At 40.0% G+C, this 20,014-nt stretch overlaps 1 protein-coding gene across 1 annotated transcript in view; it reads right to left on the minus strand.

The window, feature by feature from the left end:
• LOC147660938 (vitellogenin-A2-like) overlaps positions 1-20,014 on the minus strand; it is a 57,877-nt gene that overhangs the window by 24,127 nt on the left and 13,736 nt on the right. Inside the window, exons 11-22 of the mRNA XM_086951416.1 lie at positions 19,752-19,970; positions 17,449-17,672; positions 17,233-17,330; positions 15,997-16,121; positions 14,068-14,169; positions 12,060-12,179; positions 11,780-11,969; positions 11,536-11,629; positions 4,630-4,815; positions 1,434-1,581; positions 577-802; positions 278-450 (exon numbers count right to left, since the gene is read on the minus strand). Of these exons, the coding sequence (XP_086807542.1) occupies positions 278-450; positions 577-802; positions 1,434-1,581; positions 4,630-4,815; positions 11,536-11,629; positions 11,780-11,969; positions 12,060-12,179; positions 14,068-14,169; positions 15,997-16,121; positions 17,233-17,330; positions 17,449-17,672; positions 19,752-19,970 (1,905 nt within the window). The remainder of the gene's footprint in view (positions 1-277; positions 451-576; positions 803-1,433; positions 1,582-4,629; positions 4,816-11,535; positions 11,630-11,779; positions 11,970-12,059; positions 12,180-14,067; positions 14,170-15,996; positions 16,122-17,232; positions 17,331-17,448; positions 17,673-19,751; positions 19,971-20,014) is intronic.

Raw genomic sequence — 20,014 nt, forward strand, 5'->3', positions numbered from 1 at the left:
GAAGGTGTTTGGTGTGACCAAAGTAATTTTGCACAATGGACAATGGACCACCATTTCAAATGCTGTTCTTATGATTATTAAAAAAGTTGTATAACAGATATGAACACAGTAAGTAAAGTCAAACTTAAAACAAAAAATTACATAAGCATATTGGTCCAATATTTGCAAAACTTTCCTCAAAAGAATAATGGTGAACTCTATTAGAAAACCATTTATTATAAATTACATTACTAAGGACAATTTCTTGAGTGGGCTAGTATATTATGTTACCAATTACCTTATATTCTTCATCAATTCCCAGAATCTTCTTCAGCTTCATTTGAACCACTGAGTCTTCAAGCTCTTCATCTTCGTTCTCTTCCACAGTTACCATGGTGATTATTTTTGAGGCCGCTTTTGGTCCTGCCTGGACCTCTAGCATCAGTTTCTCAATAGCTGCATCTGTATGAGCTGCAGCCAATCAGGAAAATTAAATTATTACATACAATCTGTAATATATCTTCAATTATCAATGATGTTCAACATTGTGTACCTGAACACAAACAAGGATTGCTAAAAACGTTGTAATAGGTGTACCTGGTTTTATGACAAGTTTGGCTTCATTCTCTCCAATTAATTTGTACAGAGGTGAATTTCTGAGAAAAGCAGCATTTTTGGATTTGTACTCGAGGCAGACTTGGAAGCCAAATGTTTTAGCTTTCACACAAGACTGATATGCATTAGTACTTCTGGCAGCATAGTGGTGATCTCTATCTTCTGCAGAGTAGGCATACCTCTTGGAAAAAAGTTCAGATGATACTTCCTGTTTTAAACATAGAAAAACAATTATTCATAAATGTGTTTTATCATGTTTGTACATGTAGTGCATATTGTGATTGTCTTGCTAGGTCTCTTCGTTGTATGACTATGTAGGAAATAATTATAAATTACTTTTACTCTCTGTTTGTCTGTCTTCCTGTACATCTAGCTAGTTAGTGGTCATTGTGTCAGTCTGTCTTTGTGATTTTCTGGTTATCTGTTGATCTCTGTCTTGTACAGGTAATTCATAAGAATTCCTTTAGATGTAGACCATATTTTGTGAACATGAAGTCAAAAGGAATGCAATACCTTTTGTGCAACAAATTTTCATATTATTCTTTGCTTTTCTTTTCTATTGAATTCCAATCCATTCATTGAATTAGGTGCTGTTAAAAAATTTTAGGCATATATGTTTCTTAAACATTTCCACATCTGGTCACAAATTATTTTGCTTTGTCCTGATCTGAAATCTAAGTAATTGATTATAAGTGAGCATTAAGTTTTAAACCTTGCTTATTTGTAATTTGGTTGCATAAAACATTTGAACTTTGAACAGAATGAAATGAACTTTTTTTCAATATGCCTGTTTATTCCCTTTTCAATTAGAATCAGTGAAGTAGTAAAACCCATATTACCATCATGCTGGCAGCTTCGGCTGATGACTTTCCTGTTGTCTCAAAATGTTTCTTAAGAATGTTTGGCACAGCTCCTTGTGTCAATAATGGGGTCTTCTTGGCTGCATCCTGGTCTTCTACATTCCTTGTAACAGCAAATACCTGAGCTCTGGTGACACAAATAATAAATACTATGAATCTGTTGGATGGACTGGGGCTGCACCAGAAGGTTCAGAGGTGAGCTTTACATTCTGAGTTTAGATGCATATTTATGGGGTTTTGGCGTAGGGCAACCTTTCTACCCTGCCCTACGTCAAAGTGAAATGTCTAATATTTCTGTCCTGTCCCCCTGAGCTGGTGGCATTTCTGCAGACTAGGGCCAATGCAGGCACCCTTGCACCATGGTACAAGACAGCCTGTGTTGTCTGCAGGATTGTTTTTCTGCAGGAAGTGCCACCTTCCTGCACAAAAACAACCCTAGGAGTCGTGTTCCTCTTTCAATGTGTGTTGCAGAATGCAAGACACATGTAATGAAGTAAAAACAAGGAGAAATAAAGTTATTTCCCCTTGTTATGCCTCACCTCAGAAGGCATAATCTTTTGGTGTATACTGGGTTTACATGGTTTTGAAAATCTGAGGAAGAATCAAAATCCATGGGTGTTGGTAGGGAATTCATAGCTTGTCATTCAAAGTCACGCAACGTGGCTTTGTGTGGCCTCTTAGATAAGATTTCACTGACAGAGTGCCACAAAAGGTGATGCTCTGGCAGTGCAAGGGGCTAATAAATATGCCCCTTAGTCCTTAGACAATGTGCTGCATTTGTAGGTTTCAGGCATAGGGCGAGGAATGCTTTAAAAGACGTTCATATGGTAGATGTTCTGACTAGTATATATTTAGTTTTGTTAACTTTTACACAGATGCCTCAATGCCCATGTACAGTTGGAAAATATAATGCAAATATTTACATGTGCATTTGGCATTCCCTGGAAGATTGATCCAGTAGTGGAGCCACAGAGTTGACCTTTAATGAATTGACCCTTGTTAAGGATAACAATTATTTCTCTGCAGCTCATATATGGCATCTCGCCAGAGTGGTCTGCTGTACCTCTTGCTTCCGATCACAAAACTGATTGTAATAATTGTATTAACAACTCCACTGGTAGCCAATGAAAAACAGTACTTATTTACACTTTACCTAGTTGATCATCCATGAAGGGCTATATTTGAAGACTTCACAGTTTATGTTCCTTCTAACTAAAGGCTGCACATCTGATCGTGGTTTACAACATGCTGAGCAACCATGAGGTAACCCCAGGAAGAGCGGCACCAGTACATCATTATCAGATTATTGTCAGATATAAACATTCTGTCCTATATATTCCTACAAAAATATTGCCTTGTTGGTAGTGATAATAAAAAGCCTGCAATAAAAGGATAACATGCTTGTAAACAATATGCAGTGCTCAATAAATATGTCAGACCATGTAGGTTCAAGTTCAGCCTTAAAGGTATACTCCAAGCTGCTTTTATGAAACAAATACTTGTTTAACAGAGGAAGGTTAAAAAGTGTAGAAACAGGGCAACAAAGCAATTTCACCCCAAAAGATAATGTTTGGAGATGTGAGATTATACTAGGGACAGTTTTATCTTAGTATAAAGAAGTGACAGGCTACAAAATCACAGATTCAATTGAACTGTTGACTGTGTCATTAATTCTTGCAATTTATCCCTCAAGGTTGCAGTGTTTAACTTTATCTAAGTCTTGTCTGGTAGCTATTTAAGCTGCAAGTAATTTGTGATGGGTGCACACATTTTATATCTCCACTAGCAGCTCTTACATCTGTTTCATGGATTACTAATAAAAGTCTTATGACTTTTCAACACACTCTCAGTGAAGGGAATTGCCACATACCATCTTATATCTACTGGTCGGTTTGTGTATAGTTGAATCTATCTTTTATTTATATATAAAATAGCTTTTAATTTATTGTCATTGGCCCAAGTAGCATATATTTTATGAGCATCTCATCAAATAAACACAGTACTAGTTAGGATGGAGTCAAGTCCAGAAAGGACTATACAAAGGAGGGTAAAGATAGGGCAAAATATCCATTACCTCTCTAGGGCAGTGCTCTGAAACTCAGATGACAATATATATAATAATGATTCAAGAAATATGAAGTTATCAAGGTCTAACCTAACTGTGTAATTTTAGTTACTGTTTTAGAGATGCTCAGCTAATGCCAAACAGGCCAATTTTTTGTGAGGTGTGGGGCTGGAAAAAGCAAGATGGATGACCCTTTCTACAAAAACCAAAAGTGAAGTATCAGGGTACTTTGCTTTTTGTGACACTGTATACTTTTTTCTCCATTTCAATTTATGCAGATCCATAATTTTCTAAGGCAAAGGACATTTTAGTCTTGACATTTTCACTCATAGACATAATGGTAAAAAGGGAAGGTTGGTGGATAAAAACATAACAGAGACTATGGAATGTTTGTTGGAGCATTTGTTTTGGGAAGATAAGGGTAATGGGTTACTATCCCTACTATACATTTCTGAGTGATAGATGTATAATACCATGTAGGGGCGAAAAGTACTGACCAGAACTAGTGTTAGAGATATGAATAACCCAACACTTCTTTAGGTCAGGAATTGACTCCCATATATATTTGGGCTAAGCGAACATGTTAAATGGAGATAGATTGTGAGGCTGTCTATGAAATTTACACCATCTCTCCCTGTACCTTTCAAAAATAGAGAGAATAGCTGTATGCTTCTTAGGAGTGATTCCACATTTTCAATTAAGAGCACACACACTTAGTACAGCTGTTTCCATGCATTTATATCGTAAAAACCAAACTTCATGCCTTTGCCCTCATAGAATGAAATTATAGGTGAGTGGTGCATATCTTCTCATTTATCGTTAAAACAAAGGGAATATTTTATGAAGCACAGCAACCGGTTAGGCAATGCAGTACCAAAGATGTTTTTTTCTACATGTCAGTGCTTTTGCCTTGTTAAAAAGGAATGCTTAGAACCTTGATAATTTACCAAATCAAAGAAACATTAAGATCCTCTAGTTATAAAATGTAGTCACGTCAATTTCTCAGGAAAACTATTTTTAAAGTTTTAAGAATTTTTTATGATAAAGGAAACAACACCTCAGCACTGCAACAAATCCATGTTAACAAATATATACAAATAGATGGAATACCTGGTTATTAATAGTTCATTCTCCTGCTGGCATGGCGTTGTCTCAACCTTGATATTTTTCTCTTTCATGTCAATCTTGGCTGTGAATTTCATTGGGGTATTTGCACGAACCTTGGCATGAAACTCAATTCCAGCCTGGATGAGGTGGGTGTTGATACCCATAGTCGCCACTGTGTGCTTGGACACACTGAAAGAAAAATGGTACTATTTGTGGTCATGAACGCACTAGTGAGACACCAATATATTGTGGACCGGCAGCCGGTGGTCATAGTAGGACTGCATGCATACAATAGGAAATTCTCATCTACCACATATCTTTTGAGTTTGAGTATTTATTAACACAATATGTGCGACACTTGATTTGTAGAGGAAAGCCACCAGTGTGAGGTAATATGAAATAATTTAAATTTAGGGTACACATTCATGTTAGTCCTGATATAAGATAATATGATCTGCCATAGTAGATAGAGAAAGGAAAAGGTAAACCCATATTTAGAAATAATATGCTGCTTACAAATTCCTGGATCATTAGCTTGGCAGCAATAGACCAGCAAAATTGTTCTTCCAAGATCCTTCAAGTTAAAGGCACTTGGAGGAAATGAGAAACATGAATCTCTTGTAACATTAGGATTTAGGGTTGGATTTGGTGGCATATTTTAGCACTACAAATCATTTTATGCGGTCCAGGAGACTGTTCAAATTTCAAGCCATTAAGAACGTCATTTTATCTGGGATGCGGTTTTAGATGTGTTGGAGTCCCTGCGTGAGGTGTCTTCATCCTGGTGAGCAATTTGCTAAAAAAATACCGATGTTTACAAGTTGTTTGTGTTTTGTATCAGGGCCTAGGGAAAAAGGTCTGGCTCAACAAACAACAAACTAACAGAAGATCACCATAATGTCACCTCCCCCAACAACACCGACCTGCACTTCCTCCCCAGAACCATTTGTCGCCTCATACATCCGCTTAAAAATCTCATAAACAAACACAGACCAAAGATAACGGTCTTTAGAGTTAGGCCCCCTCCGTCCCAGGATCACACAGTCATTTTTCCATTCACACTATATAGTACCAGGACGAACCATAGTAGTCATAAGGTCTCTGCTCAAGTGTTCTGTATCCAGACTCTCTTCTTGAATTGAGTCTCCACGACAGAGGTGACCCCATTGGTGAAGATGATCTAGGTTTGGTTCGTCTCTCAGTTTCAGGTATCATGGCGTGTGGGTGGGCTGTCAGAGGGGGTAAAGTGCCTACCCTTGATTGGTACTGGCCCAGCACCAGGAGGATTATTGTGGTGCAGTCGCTGCTGCACAAGAGGTGTTGCTCGGGGAACACCCCCAATGAGTCCCAGGAACCAGTAGTTCAGACCTCTCCATTACCCTCTACCATGCTGCCTAGGGTGTCTCAAAGAAATAGGATCTCTTTTGAAGGAGGACTTAGAGTTGTGCTAGGAATATCAGCATATAGTGGTGGCTCATGGCACACATTTTTTGTTTGGCTTCCTCAACAGATCATGTGTGTCCCTCTATAGTTCTATATTAACACCTTCCGTGCGGCCCCGATTTCCTCAGTGTGCTGGACATTCCATAAGTGGGTGTGGTTGTGACGGAACGATTCCGTCATTAGCACAGCTCAACCGTGACTGATGACGGAATGGTTCCGTCACAAGCATCGAAGGGGTTAATACAATCAGAGGTCTTTGGGGCCCCCCAGTAGGGGTCATTGTGCTAGGGAGCAGTGAATCCTTCCAATTATGAGTAAGTTGGACAGGTGACCTGAGAGCATAAAGGACACAAGCCAGAATTCTAGGAAGGAATCAGTGTTCTTAATCTTCGTATCTTCAGGGAAATCGACAAAGAATAAGTTATTCTGGCGCAACCTTTTTTCTGTGAGACCTATTTTATGCTGTCTTCTGCTTGAGTTTCAAGGGCAATGAGAGTGGACAGCAGCCTGGAGCTCTCGTTTTCAAGGTTGCCATGTCATCCTCAAGGCTCAAGACCCTGCTCTCCGCTTCGGTAACCTTGGATGCCACATTCTGGAGATCTTGGCGTAGGATCGATACATCCACTTTTATCACTCCTATTTTGGATTCTGCTGCTTTCTGGAAGGACCGGATGGCATGCAGGATGGTTGCGGGATCTCCAGATTCCATAGGGAGCTGCATGAGACATTCTTGTGGGGTCCGGTCACACCAGAGGAGCGATGCATGTATTCGTTCATTTTAGATTGAGCACCCATGCCATTGTCTTTCCCCCATGATGCAGTGCCCACCCCACACTGTTCTTGGAGGTAAGGGCAGGGGTAGGGTAACACAAAGATTCCACAGGTCTCTGGGGACAGGCTGATGGCACCTTCTGACCTCTGGTTTCTCCAGGACTTACCCTGAATCCACCAAGGCCCAGGCAAGGGTGACCAGCTCAGGGGCTATCTCGTGAGTCTCCCACGGAGATCTGTAGTGCTGCAGCATCTTTGTTGCCCAAGTTTCCCTGCAGAGGGCCTGATGTTGGATGTCATGTCACTGGCCTGTTAACCCCCCGAAGGAGGTCCTTGCGGAGGGGAAGGGCAGCAGAAGGAGCCAGCAGACTACTGTTGCATGTCTCTATTGGGGGAGGGAAGCCCTAGTCTCTCGGGATTTGTGTCCCTACGGCAGCCTCTTTTCAATGCCCATGATAGGCATTTTCTGCTCCCCGCCCCTCACAGAAGTCCCTCGCCTCACTAGGTACAGTGGGAAATAAGTGGTCATTGAGAATGCATCCCGGGCCATGCCCATGTGGGTCTGGTGTGATCTGGCTCAGGAATATCAGGTGTGGCTAGGGGGCAAAGGGTGGCAGTAGATTCAGCTTGTTGGTGATCTACCGTAAGCCCACTTGCCCCCAGTGGTTCTTTGAGAATGGTGGGCAGTATAAGCAGGCAACAGCCGACTGCATGTGTGTCCAGTGTGGGAGGGAAGGGTACATCCTCTTATGAGCAACAGCTCCTGTGGTTAAATATTTCCCAGGCAGGAGTGGGCCGTGAACTATTGGGTGCCTCCTGCAGGGTTCCTAGCCCACTTCTGTTGGGGGGCACAAAGCTGTGGAATACTGCAGACAAGGCCATAGCCAATCACCCACCTTGTGACCACAGTCATGCAGCTTTGGTGCAGGCAACCTCTGCAGCGTCCGCAGCCTCCCCAAATACCCGGATGTGTTCTCTCTCAGCTGCAGCACTGTCTCTCCTTGGAGCTGCAACTGTTCCGATGTCAGTCCTGCTTTGCGGAATGTTATGGCCATACCTCTTGCCTGCCTTGACCAGCATCTCAGTTGTCCTTTTGTTACACTGGAATGGTCGGCCTTTCCCTAGGCCTCAGGTTATTGGGAGTCACCAGTGTGGCTGACAATGGAGGATAACAGCAGATTTGGGAGGAGGTCATGGAGCACTCTCAAAGTGCAACTGCCATCTTGGCCCTCTCAGCCAGACCCCCACTGTTTAACCTTATCACAAGTTTCTACTATAATGTGTACTTAACTGTACAGACATATTGGGAGTCACCGTGAGGGTTTGTGGCCATATAAAGGTGCAATTTTATTCTGGGAATGGTAGTTTTCTTTCTTCTTTTGCAAAATAGGAAAATGATGACTGTGCACACTGCTAATGCTCCACCAGGACAAACTGAACGCCTCCCATTCATCGTCCTCCATCTATATGTATGTGGAAGAAAAATTCTAAAACCCAATCAGCAAATAGAGGTAAGAAAAAGGTCCTAGTGACAGATAACATTCACATTAAGCTCATGTAATGGCTACAACCTTAATAAACTGCTATTGATAAGGCTAAATTGCTCTTTAAAACACTATTTTGGAAATATGAACATCTTTCCTCACCGAAATGTTTGATTCAAAATAATTATATTAGTTATGTGCAGCTTATGTACGTTCTTGTAAATGCGAGGGCTCAGTTGTACTACACATATTAGTTGGACACTATTGAACAACATCTCTGTTGCACTTACTCTACAAAAATTGTACTCTAAGTTTTGCAAGGTTTTTCAAGTTTGTATGCTACAACCTAATTGATGAAGCTTTGTCCAAAAAAACTACATGTCTATCCACATTCAATTTCTTTGGATTCTTGATTCACTTATTCCAAGCAGCAAATTCTAGGGTACTGGCTCTTCTAATGGCAGGAATAGCAATTCACAATCTGGGTTGTAGCAATGAGAGGCTTCTTTCCCCATCTTCTGTCCTTGGCATTTAAAGATATTCAGCAAGTTAATTTCAGATGATCATAATGCTCCTGTCTGTTCTAGGAGGCAGTCTGGTATTTAAGCGCTGTATGATGTGGAGTTTCATGTAAAGATATAGACCTTCAAACTATTTTGAAGGACTAATTTGAGTCATTGAATCAACCTCTATCTTGCAAGTTATCATCATATTTACGAAGAGCCAGAGAAAGTCTAAACTTACTATGTTAACAGTGCTGCTTGGAAGTAAATGTTGTGCTCTACATTGCCAGTTTGTCGTCTAACTTAAAGTTCATACTTAAGTTTGATCTATTAAAGTAACTCAGTGAAGGAAACTTTCATCAGTGGAATAGATACACCTCCCTTCAACCTAAAGAGGATTATCTCTGTTTTGTCGCCAGTGAGCTGATTATGCTTCAACCTCATTGGTGATTGCACTCACTGATCCAATAATCAAAGTCTTATTAAACTGTAGTTATACATGAATCGGCTTAGACATTGGCATCTGTTCTGCTCAAGGACCACACAGATTGATAGTATTTTTTGACTTCTGTTAAAGTCCATCATTTTGTTGCTCACATTGAATTGCTTCTAAAACATGTTCCTATATTTCACCTGTATTCTTTTAGTAAAGCAAAATCAGTACGGACTGTATACTATAGTTAACTATTTCAAAGCAGAGATTACAACTACATATCCATTATTCTTTTAATTTTCCTGCTTTTTCAATCATTGGTTTTGTATATTCCTTATTTCCCTAGAGTACGCTTTCAACCTAACTCATAAAACCCAATGGCAGGATACATTTAAGAAGCTTTTTTGCTTGCTCCACTTAGCCTATTTTTGTGGGAACTTTGGAAGAGCATGCATCAAATGCCTGTGGTTACTCACCCATCATCCTGATCTAGTGGCCCACTTAAACTCCCACAGTTGTTAAGACTATTTTTCAGGCAGTTGGTTAATAAAAGTAAAACCAACTAAATTTTCTATACCCGTTTCTCTGCTTGTCCATTTCAACATACCGAAAATTTGAAATAATCCTTAAGCTATTATCAATATCATTGGTATTAATAGTACAAGACAAATATTGTAAATCTCTCCAAATATGCAGTTTATAGAAATCAGAGGAAAGTGGGATGCATGATAATATATTTCTGTTTTCTACTTAACTAGGCCTGTATAAGGCTTTTTATAAGAACCTATGAGTTTGGAAAGCAATTTGAAAGTGCTTTTTTGAAGGTATGGGATATACAGACACACATACACAATGTATAATAATTACAGCGTAAGACTCATGAACTTGAACACAACCCTTTCATTCTTGTAATCCAGAAAAGGTGAGCCTTGTTTTTTTTGTGCTCAGGACATGTTGTCATTTCTCATACACAAAAGACATTTCAGAATTGTTTAATAAACATGCTAAAAGAATGTTGTGTTTAAAGTGTAAACCAGGTAGGGCTGAACCACACTCTTTCTAAGAGGTATACACTCTATTAAGTAATCTGGTAGCAACCAAAGCTTCATTAATTAAACATTGCATCTCCTGCTTTTAAGTAAATACAAACATTAAACAATAAACTACAAGTAAGTCAGTAAACTCGTAAGTGAAAAGTGCTGCAGTGCAGCACTGTCCCTGTCTCTCCGTATCTGACCTTCAGCCAGAACAAGGGGGAACATGCAGTGCTCCAAGTAACAGTCCCATCAACTGTCCTCACCTCTCTCCAGCCATGCCCTGCACCAGCACCCTAGCACCAACTTGGTTAAAGCAGGTGGAAAATGTGTGTGTTACATCCCACATAATTTTGCCATGAGTTCTAGGAATCAACAGTTATTCCCCACTTTCATTGATTTTAAGTGATATAAGTCATAGGTGTCAATTAGGATTGCGTCCGCCATCCATGCCCGACCGCCACCTATTTTCCCCCGCCATATTACAATGGTCGGGGGGACCGTGGCGGAGGGGAAGACCGTCCGTCGCTTTTCTGCCGCGGTCGCCTTGCAACCGTGGCGGAAAAGGTCTAATATGGTGGCGGTGTCTATCAGACACCGCCAGCCATATTAGGATGGCCGGATGCAGATGCCTTTCCGTGGAGGCAATGCTGCCACAGAAAGGCATACAGGCTTTGCTTTGGGGGCCCGTTGTGGGCCCCCAGAGTGAAGGGAGGGGGGTGGGCAGGCATCCCCCCAACATGGCAGGCACCGCACGTGCCTGTCATGTTGTCCCAAGAAACGCACAACATGCATTTTTGACATTGCGGCAGACGGTGCTTTCAGCACCGTCGGCCGCAATGTTAACAATGCGGGATGCACCCGCCACTGTGGCAGGCGCATCCTAATTCGGGGCACAGTACCTCCGCCCTTGTGGCGGATGGTCCCTACCCCAGACAGGATGGCGGAAGGACTTTGTCCGTCCGCCATCCTAATCGACCCCATAGTTAGGTGCAAATATACTGACCAGAACCATTAATTTCAGCCACCTGGCATCTCAGCACCTGGTTACACCTGGCATATACTTGGGGCCAAATTGTTATATCTAACTTTTTAGGATTAAAAAAAATCATTAGGATTATGGCAATTTTTTCAAATGTAGGTGCACAATGTTCAGTCACGCTGGATATTAACAATGATAATTTTTGTCACTTACATTTCCGCCAGTCTTCATTGGATAAATTAATGTATATTTATTTTACCTTGGAGCTACATCAGCATGAACTTGGATATTAGACTCAAGAAGCTGAGCAAGGCTGAAATCCGAGGATGGAGAGGGAGTCACCTTCACATCAGCTGCAAAAAGAAAGATTAGTATTGGAGCAGACAGATACAAACATTCAAAATAGGCCCACATCTCTGTGCAGCACTAACTCAATATTAAACTGTTATTCTCATCATAATTTCTTGATATAAGTATTAAATAAGTGAATATTAGAAACTTACTGTTAAGTGCAGCATTCACTACAGCAGCAGAATATATGCTCAATTCCATGGGCAGACCAACACAAGTGGGAACGATCTGTCGAACTTCAGCTGCAAACACCGGTTGGGAATATTGACCTGCAACACCATTAAGAAGTTTGTTGATAACAGTCTTCACCATACTGTGTCTTGCTGCTGGTTCATTGAGAGCCTGTAGTGAGTGAAAAAAACAGAGGATCGTTGAATGAGAGGTACTGCTGCTGTAGAAAGCTATGAGAATGCAGAATTGAGCTGTTGTTACCTTAATGGCAGTCTGAATAAATTCCTTGTCAATGTCAAGGAAGGCCATCTCCTGACCAAACAGCTTGATGTAAGTTGAGATTAATGGGGCATCTGCAGGCAGAGCCTTAAAGCCCAGCAGCTGTGGAAACAGAGAATACAAGTAGTAAGAAATACAAAACAGCTTTATAAAACCAAAATGCTTTGTAAAACTAACTTCACTAAGTAATTAGTGTTTGATGCAATGTTCTTGAAAGCAGATACCATTCAGACTAAATCTTAGCCAGTAAACCTTTGCCCAAGGCATGGGCTGCATCAGTGTACATCTGGGTTTTTAGCAACTTGTTAAAAACTGAGAAGAAGTGACACTCGGAGCTGCTTCTCTAAGGATGTTTGCTTGAGGATTCTCTGTCTTGGCTGTGACAAAAGAAAGATATCATCTTCCTCAGAGAGAGTGCTACAGATTCTGAGACCACCCATCCAACATATGTTGATTGAGATCATCTTCCCATGGAGAAGTTGGGTCTCTGGATGCCCGACATCAGAGAGGGTTCTTAGGATACTTATTGAAGTCCCTCACATGACCTAAAGCAATTGTTCTATGTGTCTGTCACCACAGTAGTCACACATTAAATAAATGGATTGCAATAGCACCGATAGTTGAAATATCTAACCACTAGTGCCAGCCCACCATTTGGCCAGCTTATGTAATGGGAAACTATGGACAGCATTTAGATTTAGGCAGAATGAGCATCCTGCTGTAATTCATTAATGGTCCTGTGCCACAAAAATGTAAGTTCCTCCACTTAAGTTTGGGTTCGGACACCCATTATGTTTCAGACAGCAGAGCCACAAGCAGGCTCTGGCGTTGGAAACTCTTGACCCGATAACCCACCTTCCACACCCAATGTACGAGGCTAACAGCAGTATAGACCAAATGTATAGGTCACCTGGCCTATGCACTTGGTCTATACCTCTGTTGGCCTCATAAATAGGATGGGCCTATTTTTCCTGCCTGGGACTGACATATGCAGGGAACTCAATATCTCCCATACTCAGAGTGCAAACAGATTGCATTTCAAGGACATTGTTTCACAAGTAATGATTACAGGCCACTAATGCATGATGAGTGGTTTGAAGTCAAGTTTTACAAGGGGGCTCATGATGTGTTAGCTGTAGCGCTTTCATCAATACACGACTCACCAACAAGGCAGAAATCTGAATGATGTGTGGTGCTCTGCTAGAAAAGTAGAAACAAGGAGCTCATGTGTCAAGTGAGATTTAAATTAGCTTCATTTTGTGTAAGTGTCTTCAACTCCGATGGGTCACTGTAATTGCACCCAAATGATTTGTTCATAGTGCAACAAAAAATGGAGTGACCTAGTCTATTTAATATCTTAACACATGCTAGCCAGACCAAATGACATTTCAGGCACAAAGAAAGACCTGCATTTTCCAAAAGGCTCGTTATCATTAGACAGATCAATTCCTATACCTCTTCTTCATGACTCTAGCAGCAAAGACTGATTTAATATTCATTGTTAGGCTCTATTTAGTTTTGTTGGAAATTTTTAAATGAAAATTTAGTGTTACCAAACATAATAATACAAAGGTTTGCATTTTTGTAAACATCTTCTGGTTTGTGGCAGAGGCAGCAAATCCAGACAGCAGTCACACCATGCAGCCATCAGTAACACACCCAGTGGTAGATTTATATCTGATAGGAACCTGTGGGTTTCACATAGCTGCCTGCTTCTAAATCATAACCAAAATAATTTGAGCAATTTTAGGAAAAATGTATTTTCAAACAATACTCTTGTGTGATTCAATGACTACCTGAAATGGTTAATGTTAGCAACAGTGCACATATTGAGAACTTGTGTGAGACTTTCGGTGGGAGTGTGTCTGATGTTTGACAGGCATTGTCTGACTGAAGTAGAATTGGGTGTGCCCTGGTATTTATGGAAATGCTGCCATTAAATCTATTGTGTGTAAATAATAAGTTCAACAAATGTGAATGAATACCTTACCGTTTTTACAATCTGCTGGATTTTTTTGCGCATTGGGTATTCAGCAAACTGAGTATTCTGTTTCCTGAGAGCTTGTTCCAGACCTTCAGCTCGGACAGCAATCTAGTAACAAATATTCGAATGTAAGTTTCTGTAGAGAGCGATGATTTATCAGTTAGCAACATGTTGATCACTGATTTGGTACATTATGAACTGCAATAGTTATTCCCTTACAGCAGCATGACAGTTGGCTTTTGGTTTGCAAGGTTTCTCCTATTTTCTGATACACATTTTACTATATCTACCTTTAATTATTCTATTCATTTTTATTAATAAGGTTTTATAAAGTGCAAACAAGACCCAAGAAGTTATCAGAGCACTTTACATATAGTCAGGGAAAGGAAACAAGTGGATCAAAATGAAATAACAAATTCAAGAATGAAAATAGCTGTTGCAAAGTCAAGGGGAGGTGGTATTAATTCGTCCTGAAGGACAATGCAAATATGAAAACAAACAGAAGCATTGGTAGGAAATTGCAAATATGGGTGAAGAAAATGCTCCATAACGTGGTCCAGAGGTAGAGTTCGTGAATTCTAGTATTCATCAGCAAGGCTTAAACTTCTTTTTTGAAAGTCACAGGTAAGGGATTCAGTCTGGATTCAGAGGGCAGGGAGTTCCAAATTCTAGGGACAATGCCCGAGAAGGCACAGTTGTAGGTTTTCTATTTATGAAATTACTGTAGTTTCAACAATAAAGTGCAGGTGCTTCTAGAGGACCTACAGCCACCAGATCAATCCAGTTTTTTGCACAATGTACAGTGAGGTGTTAAAGTGTAGGGCATTGTGGGTTATACAGGCAATTAGTAGTGGAATCTTAGCCTTACATGGGTGCCAGTTTAGAGATTTCAAATCTGTTGAGATGAGGTTGTTTCTTTTGGATCCTGTGATGAGCCTTGCTGCGGAGTTAAGGCCATCTTGTATCTCAATAAATCTCAAAGGGTTGCACTTCCATAGTACAGCCTGGACATTACTAGGGATTGTAGCACGCAGTTAAAAGCAGTTAGTTGTTTCAAATATTCTTCAATAAGGGGAAATTGCTTGGGTGGGGGAATTAGGAGTAATTCCTTTTGAGAGTTAATAGATGAGATACGTTGAGGGGCCTGATAGCCTCAGGGAAGGGATTGTCAAGTCAAGTTGGGTGTCATCGGCATACATGTGATAGTTGGTGTTAGATGATTTCAAGATTTTAATTAAAGGCTCCATGTACAGGTTGAAGAGAGTGGATGAGAGCTTGGAGCCCTGTGGACCCCTAGTGTGACCGGTGGTGTAGACTTGGAAAGAGACAGATTGACCTTAATTTTTGTATCCTTTTGTGGTGAAATGATGTGAACCAGTTGAAAACAGACCTAGATAGACCCAATCTGCATTTTATGAGGCTGTCATGTGTATCAAAAGTTGATGAGAGGTCGAGGAGGATTAGAAGGCAAGATTAGTTTTGATCCAGTATTTTTAATGTCATCAACTATGTGTGTAATAGGCCTGTGACCCAGAGAGAAGCAAAATTGGAATTGGTCAAGGTAATGAAATTGGTCTATGTAGTTGCAAAGTGTACATAGACACATCTATTGAGGCGCTTCACCAGAGTCGGAATGTTGGTGATTGGGAGGAAGTTGTTGAGGTCTTCGTGGTCAGCCATGGGAGTTTTGAAAATGGGAGTTAGCTGCCCCGTATTTAGGTAATCAGGGATATTGCCTTGAAGTAGGGTGGCATTGAATATCTTGGTCCAAAGTGGAAGCATAGAATTCTTCATCGCAATCAAGAAATTTGCAGGTAAAGGGTCAGAGTAGTGGTTTGAAGGTTTCAGTGCTTTGGTTAAAATGACAATTCATCCATTCTGTATTTACTGGTCTAGAAGTAGGCTCCTTTACCATGGCAAACTAGCAATCTTTACCTCAAGAATATCAGCCTCTGCGCCGAGGATGTACCCTCTGGTTTTGGCAAGGAGGAACACTGGGAACATTGTGTTTGCGCTGTTCATGATAAAGACATCTGCAGTTGCTCCAGCCATAAGTGCATCTAAAGTAAAACAATAAATACATGTTCTTTAAAAAATGGAATGGATGGTTCATCTTCCTGCTGCTTTATTGTGGCCCTTGCATAAGTGCATGACAAGTTAAGACACTGTACAAGATTCTAAGTTACCAGGACATGTGCACTTGATAATAAGATTGTGCGCCATCAGCGTGAAATGCATTGAGCTTGAAATATATAAAAGATTCTGAGAAAATGTTCTCAGATTATATATACGCACAGAAAACTCATATTTCACTTCTACATACCACCTAAAGATGCTGATCATCCATGTTCGTTTATGAGGAATGTGTTATTGGCCAAGTGAGGCACATATCACATTTGCAATTCATATAAATGTCAATAGAGGCATCTTCCATGAGGAACAACTTCTGGAAATACACTTTCACAACAAGCCCTATTTCATAGGCACATTCTGAGTGGTATCTCATTCTGATCCAATGGCAGTCAATGTTTACAACCTTAGCACTGTGTGGAAATAGGGAAAACCACAAATGATCGATTATCACTGCCTAGGTATTTCGTATCCCCCCACATTTTAATTTTAATTGTTCTTATCTGTGTCACCATCAAATATGTGGTGTGTACTCACTAGATCAAGGTGTCCTCAAACACTAATTTAACTTTCCATTCTGAAGCTACGAGTTATTTTTCTTTCAATTTGGGTACCTCCAGATCTCCACATCCGAGACACTTGGTGTACTCCTGGTATCACCAGCACACTGTCTTCCTCCTGACAATGTGGAGGGCGTGTTTGTGTTAGAGCACCAATATTTGGTACTGAAGGCAATTATGATAGTGAGTGAGGGTTAAAAGCAATCCATGCTTTCAAAATATCTTCTGTCTTTAAAAAAGTGGTTGACTTTTGATAGTTTGTAGTAAAAATATTATGATAATTGCGATTTACTTGCATTTCTCTTAAATGAACACTATTAATTAATTGTAGTCATAGTTCTATGGAACTTCAAGGGTCAACTATATATTTCTGTATTATGCATTTGTCTGGCCTACATCATAGCTGGTAGGGTTAGGGAAACTTGTAAGCAGACAGGCAAAACAATTGGAAAAGTGTCTGCCAAACGTTTTATGTACTTACGTTGGAATGAACCGACATGTAAAGCTTTGCTGTAACGATAGCTCATTCTGTCGAGCATGGGGTTCAACATCTTTACAGCAACACTGGAAGCAGCAGCTCTAAAGGAAATGATGTTAACTCTTATCACTGAGGTCTTGTTACAAATGATTTGGCATATATGATTACATTTTATTCTAAGGTTTTATCCATAACATAATCTTCCACTTTGATGCTTACACTTGATGGAGCGATGGGACACGGTTTCTGGACAAGGCCTTCATCTGTGAATATACGAAGCTTGCGAGTTGTAGGTTCACTTTGCTCTCCTTTGATGCAATGTTGGCGATGGTTGTCACTAAGGCGAGACCAGGCTTGGTTTCAAACAGAACCACAGAGGCCATCATCCGAACTTCAGTACGAGCTCGTCGGTCCATGAAGATCTGCAGAAGAATTTCCTGAACCTACAGAGAGAAACATAATATATCAATTGAAATATCTAGCGTCAAAACACATAACCAGTATCCTGTGATTCAAATTTACCTTTGTATAAAATAGATCTATTTGTACTGATAAATAGCTTGATACCCTGTGGGGTGTGTAGTCACTAAAGAGGCGCCTTTCTGCTCAGTTATTTCTTCATCTGTGTAAGATGATATCAGGATGGCTGACATGCAACCATCAATACTTGTCCAACTTTCAAACCATCTATCTTCAGTGCAACAACTACAACAGAATCACCAGGTGCTATGAATATTCAACTACTATTAAAGGATTTAGGTAAAATACTCAATTTACCACATAAGAAGCAACAAAGTGTAATTAAAAGTTTTATTTTCAAAATGTGCAAGTAATCAGACATGGCAGAGTATCAGTGAAGCAGGCACACTCAATACGAGATGTGCACTCCAACAGCACTTTTACCATTCTCAAGGAGTGGACCTGCATATTTGTTAATGTGCCTGGTCCTGCAAAGCTCTGGACATGAGAATCAATATGTTAACGTGAAACAATTACCATAAAACACAGTGTATTCCCTCTAAATTCATATTTCTGATCTTTGTTACAAACCTTCTCTTAAGTAAAGCAGACCTTTGTATAACAACATCTGAAACCCTGCATGCAAAACTGTCAGGTCAGCAATGTGAGGCATCATAATATAAGGATGAGGATTTTCTAAAATTTAGAGACTTCATATACATAGGATTAGGAAGATTTTGTGGGAAAAGTATGCAATTGGAATGCTTCATAGGGAATGGCTATACTTATCTGAGACATAACCACATTTGTGCATCAGAGGCCTTTTTCTTAAATTATAATTTAAATTAATGATGAAATATTTATGTAAGGGAAACATTGGAAAATCTGGTGTTACTTTAGTAGATGAACCAAAGTGGGTTAATCACTTCTGGTGGTGTGAGTAAAAACGTATAATAAAGAAAATAAAAACTATATTTAGAATGCAGTTACCTATTGTGTGTCTCCATAATGGTTAAAAGCATATTACAAAATAAGCTGCTGCCTATCAAATGTTAACAGAAACAAGACACACTCTATTGTCCTACTGGATCTCCATTAAATTACACTTAGAAGGCACCTGATTCTGACAAGAGACTTCTGCACCCCTCATGTTTTGTTTATGATATTTTATATCAGAAAACATCACTGAACTAAAAATTGTCCACTTCTTAGAAAGTCTTCCTGAATCCCAAACATAAAGAACAACTGATTTTGTAACCATCAATCCAGTGAAGCATGTGAGTATATTAAATTATATCAATGTGGAATACATGTATACTCATATTAGGTTTAACATATGTGGTCTATTTTCTTTTGTGTTGCTTTAAAAGAAGGCAGACCTAATGTAAAATTGCTACCAAAGTGCCTGAAGAATGAACTTCTTTTTCTGTAGACTCTTTACACTCATACTGTGATGTGCCTATAGAATTCCACTACTTTGGTACTACACAGACATTACATAGAAGGCTAAATTTATTCTTATTGCTAGGGACATACAATAGATCAATGAATGCTTCCTTTGCTAACTAACAATAGTTTACGGTAAATCTGAGATATCTTAAAGTCACTCTCCATCTGGGCTATATACTGATATCAGAATGTGATATTAGAAGTTTTACGAAAACGTGTGCAGATTAAAGTCACACATATACATGTATGATGGCATACACACTCGAATGCGCTATTTGAACAACATTTGGAAAGACATCTATGGGAGAGCACCACCTATTTGTTAAGGGTAGCCAAGATCTGAAAGCTAAATTGTCCTTTAAAGACCCAAAAGACGATAAATCAGTGCACAAAGCAACACATACATGACATTATTATTTGTATTTTGTATAAGTATGAAACTTAAGAGTTCTTTTAGGGTTTTTTATGGTGATTGTATGTAGGCAAACCAACCAACTGAAATGGATATTCAATCACATATTGTGCTCAGGGTGAGTTATACAATTATTCTTTTGGTTCTGATATGCATTTTAGTATGATGGTTGTTTTGATGAATCTGGCTCCTTCTTTCTTACCCTTCTTGGATCCTCCTTCACAATGTTCCTCAAAGCCATCACTGCATCAGTCTGGATCCTGACAGGCAGCTGATAAGCGCTGGAAGAGAATCCTGGCAAGAACTTCTGGATCCGCTTGATACTGGCCGGCTGTCCTGCATTTCCAAGAGCCTTCAGAGCCAGTGCCATGTCCTCTTCATGGGCATTGTTGGCCGCTTCAGCTGCCAAGTCATGTAAAGGCTGCAAAAGAAACACATCTAATGCTCATCATTTTAACACTTTTT

Source organism: Lissotriton vulgaris, unplaced genomic scaffold (genome assembly GCF_964263255.1).
Source record: "Lissotriton vulgaris unplaced genomic scaffold, aLisVul1.2 SCAFFOLD_3120, whole genome shotgun sequence".
NCBI lineage: Eukaryota > Metazoa > Chordata > Amphibia > Caudata > Salamandridae > Lissotriton > Lissotriton vulgaris.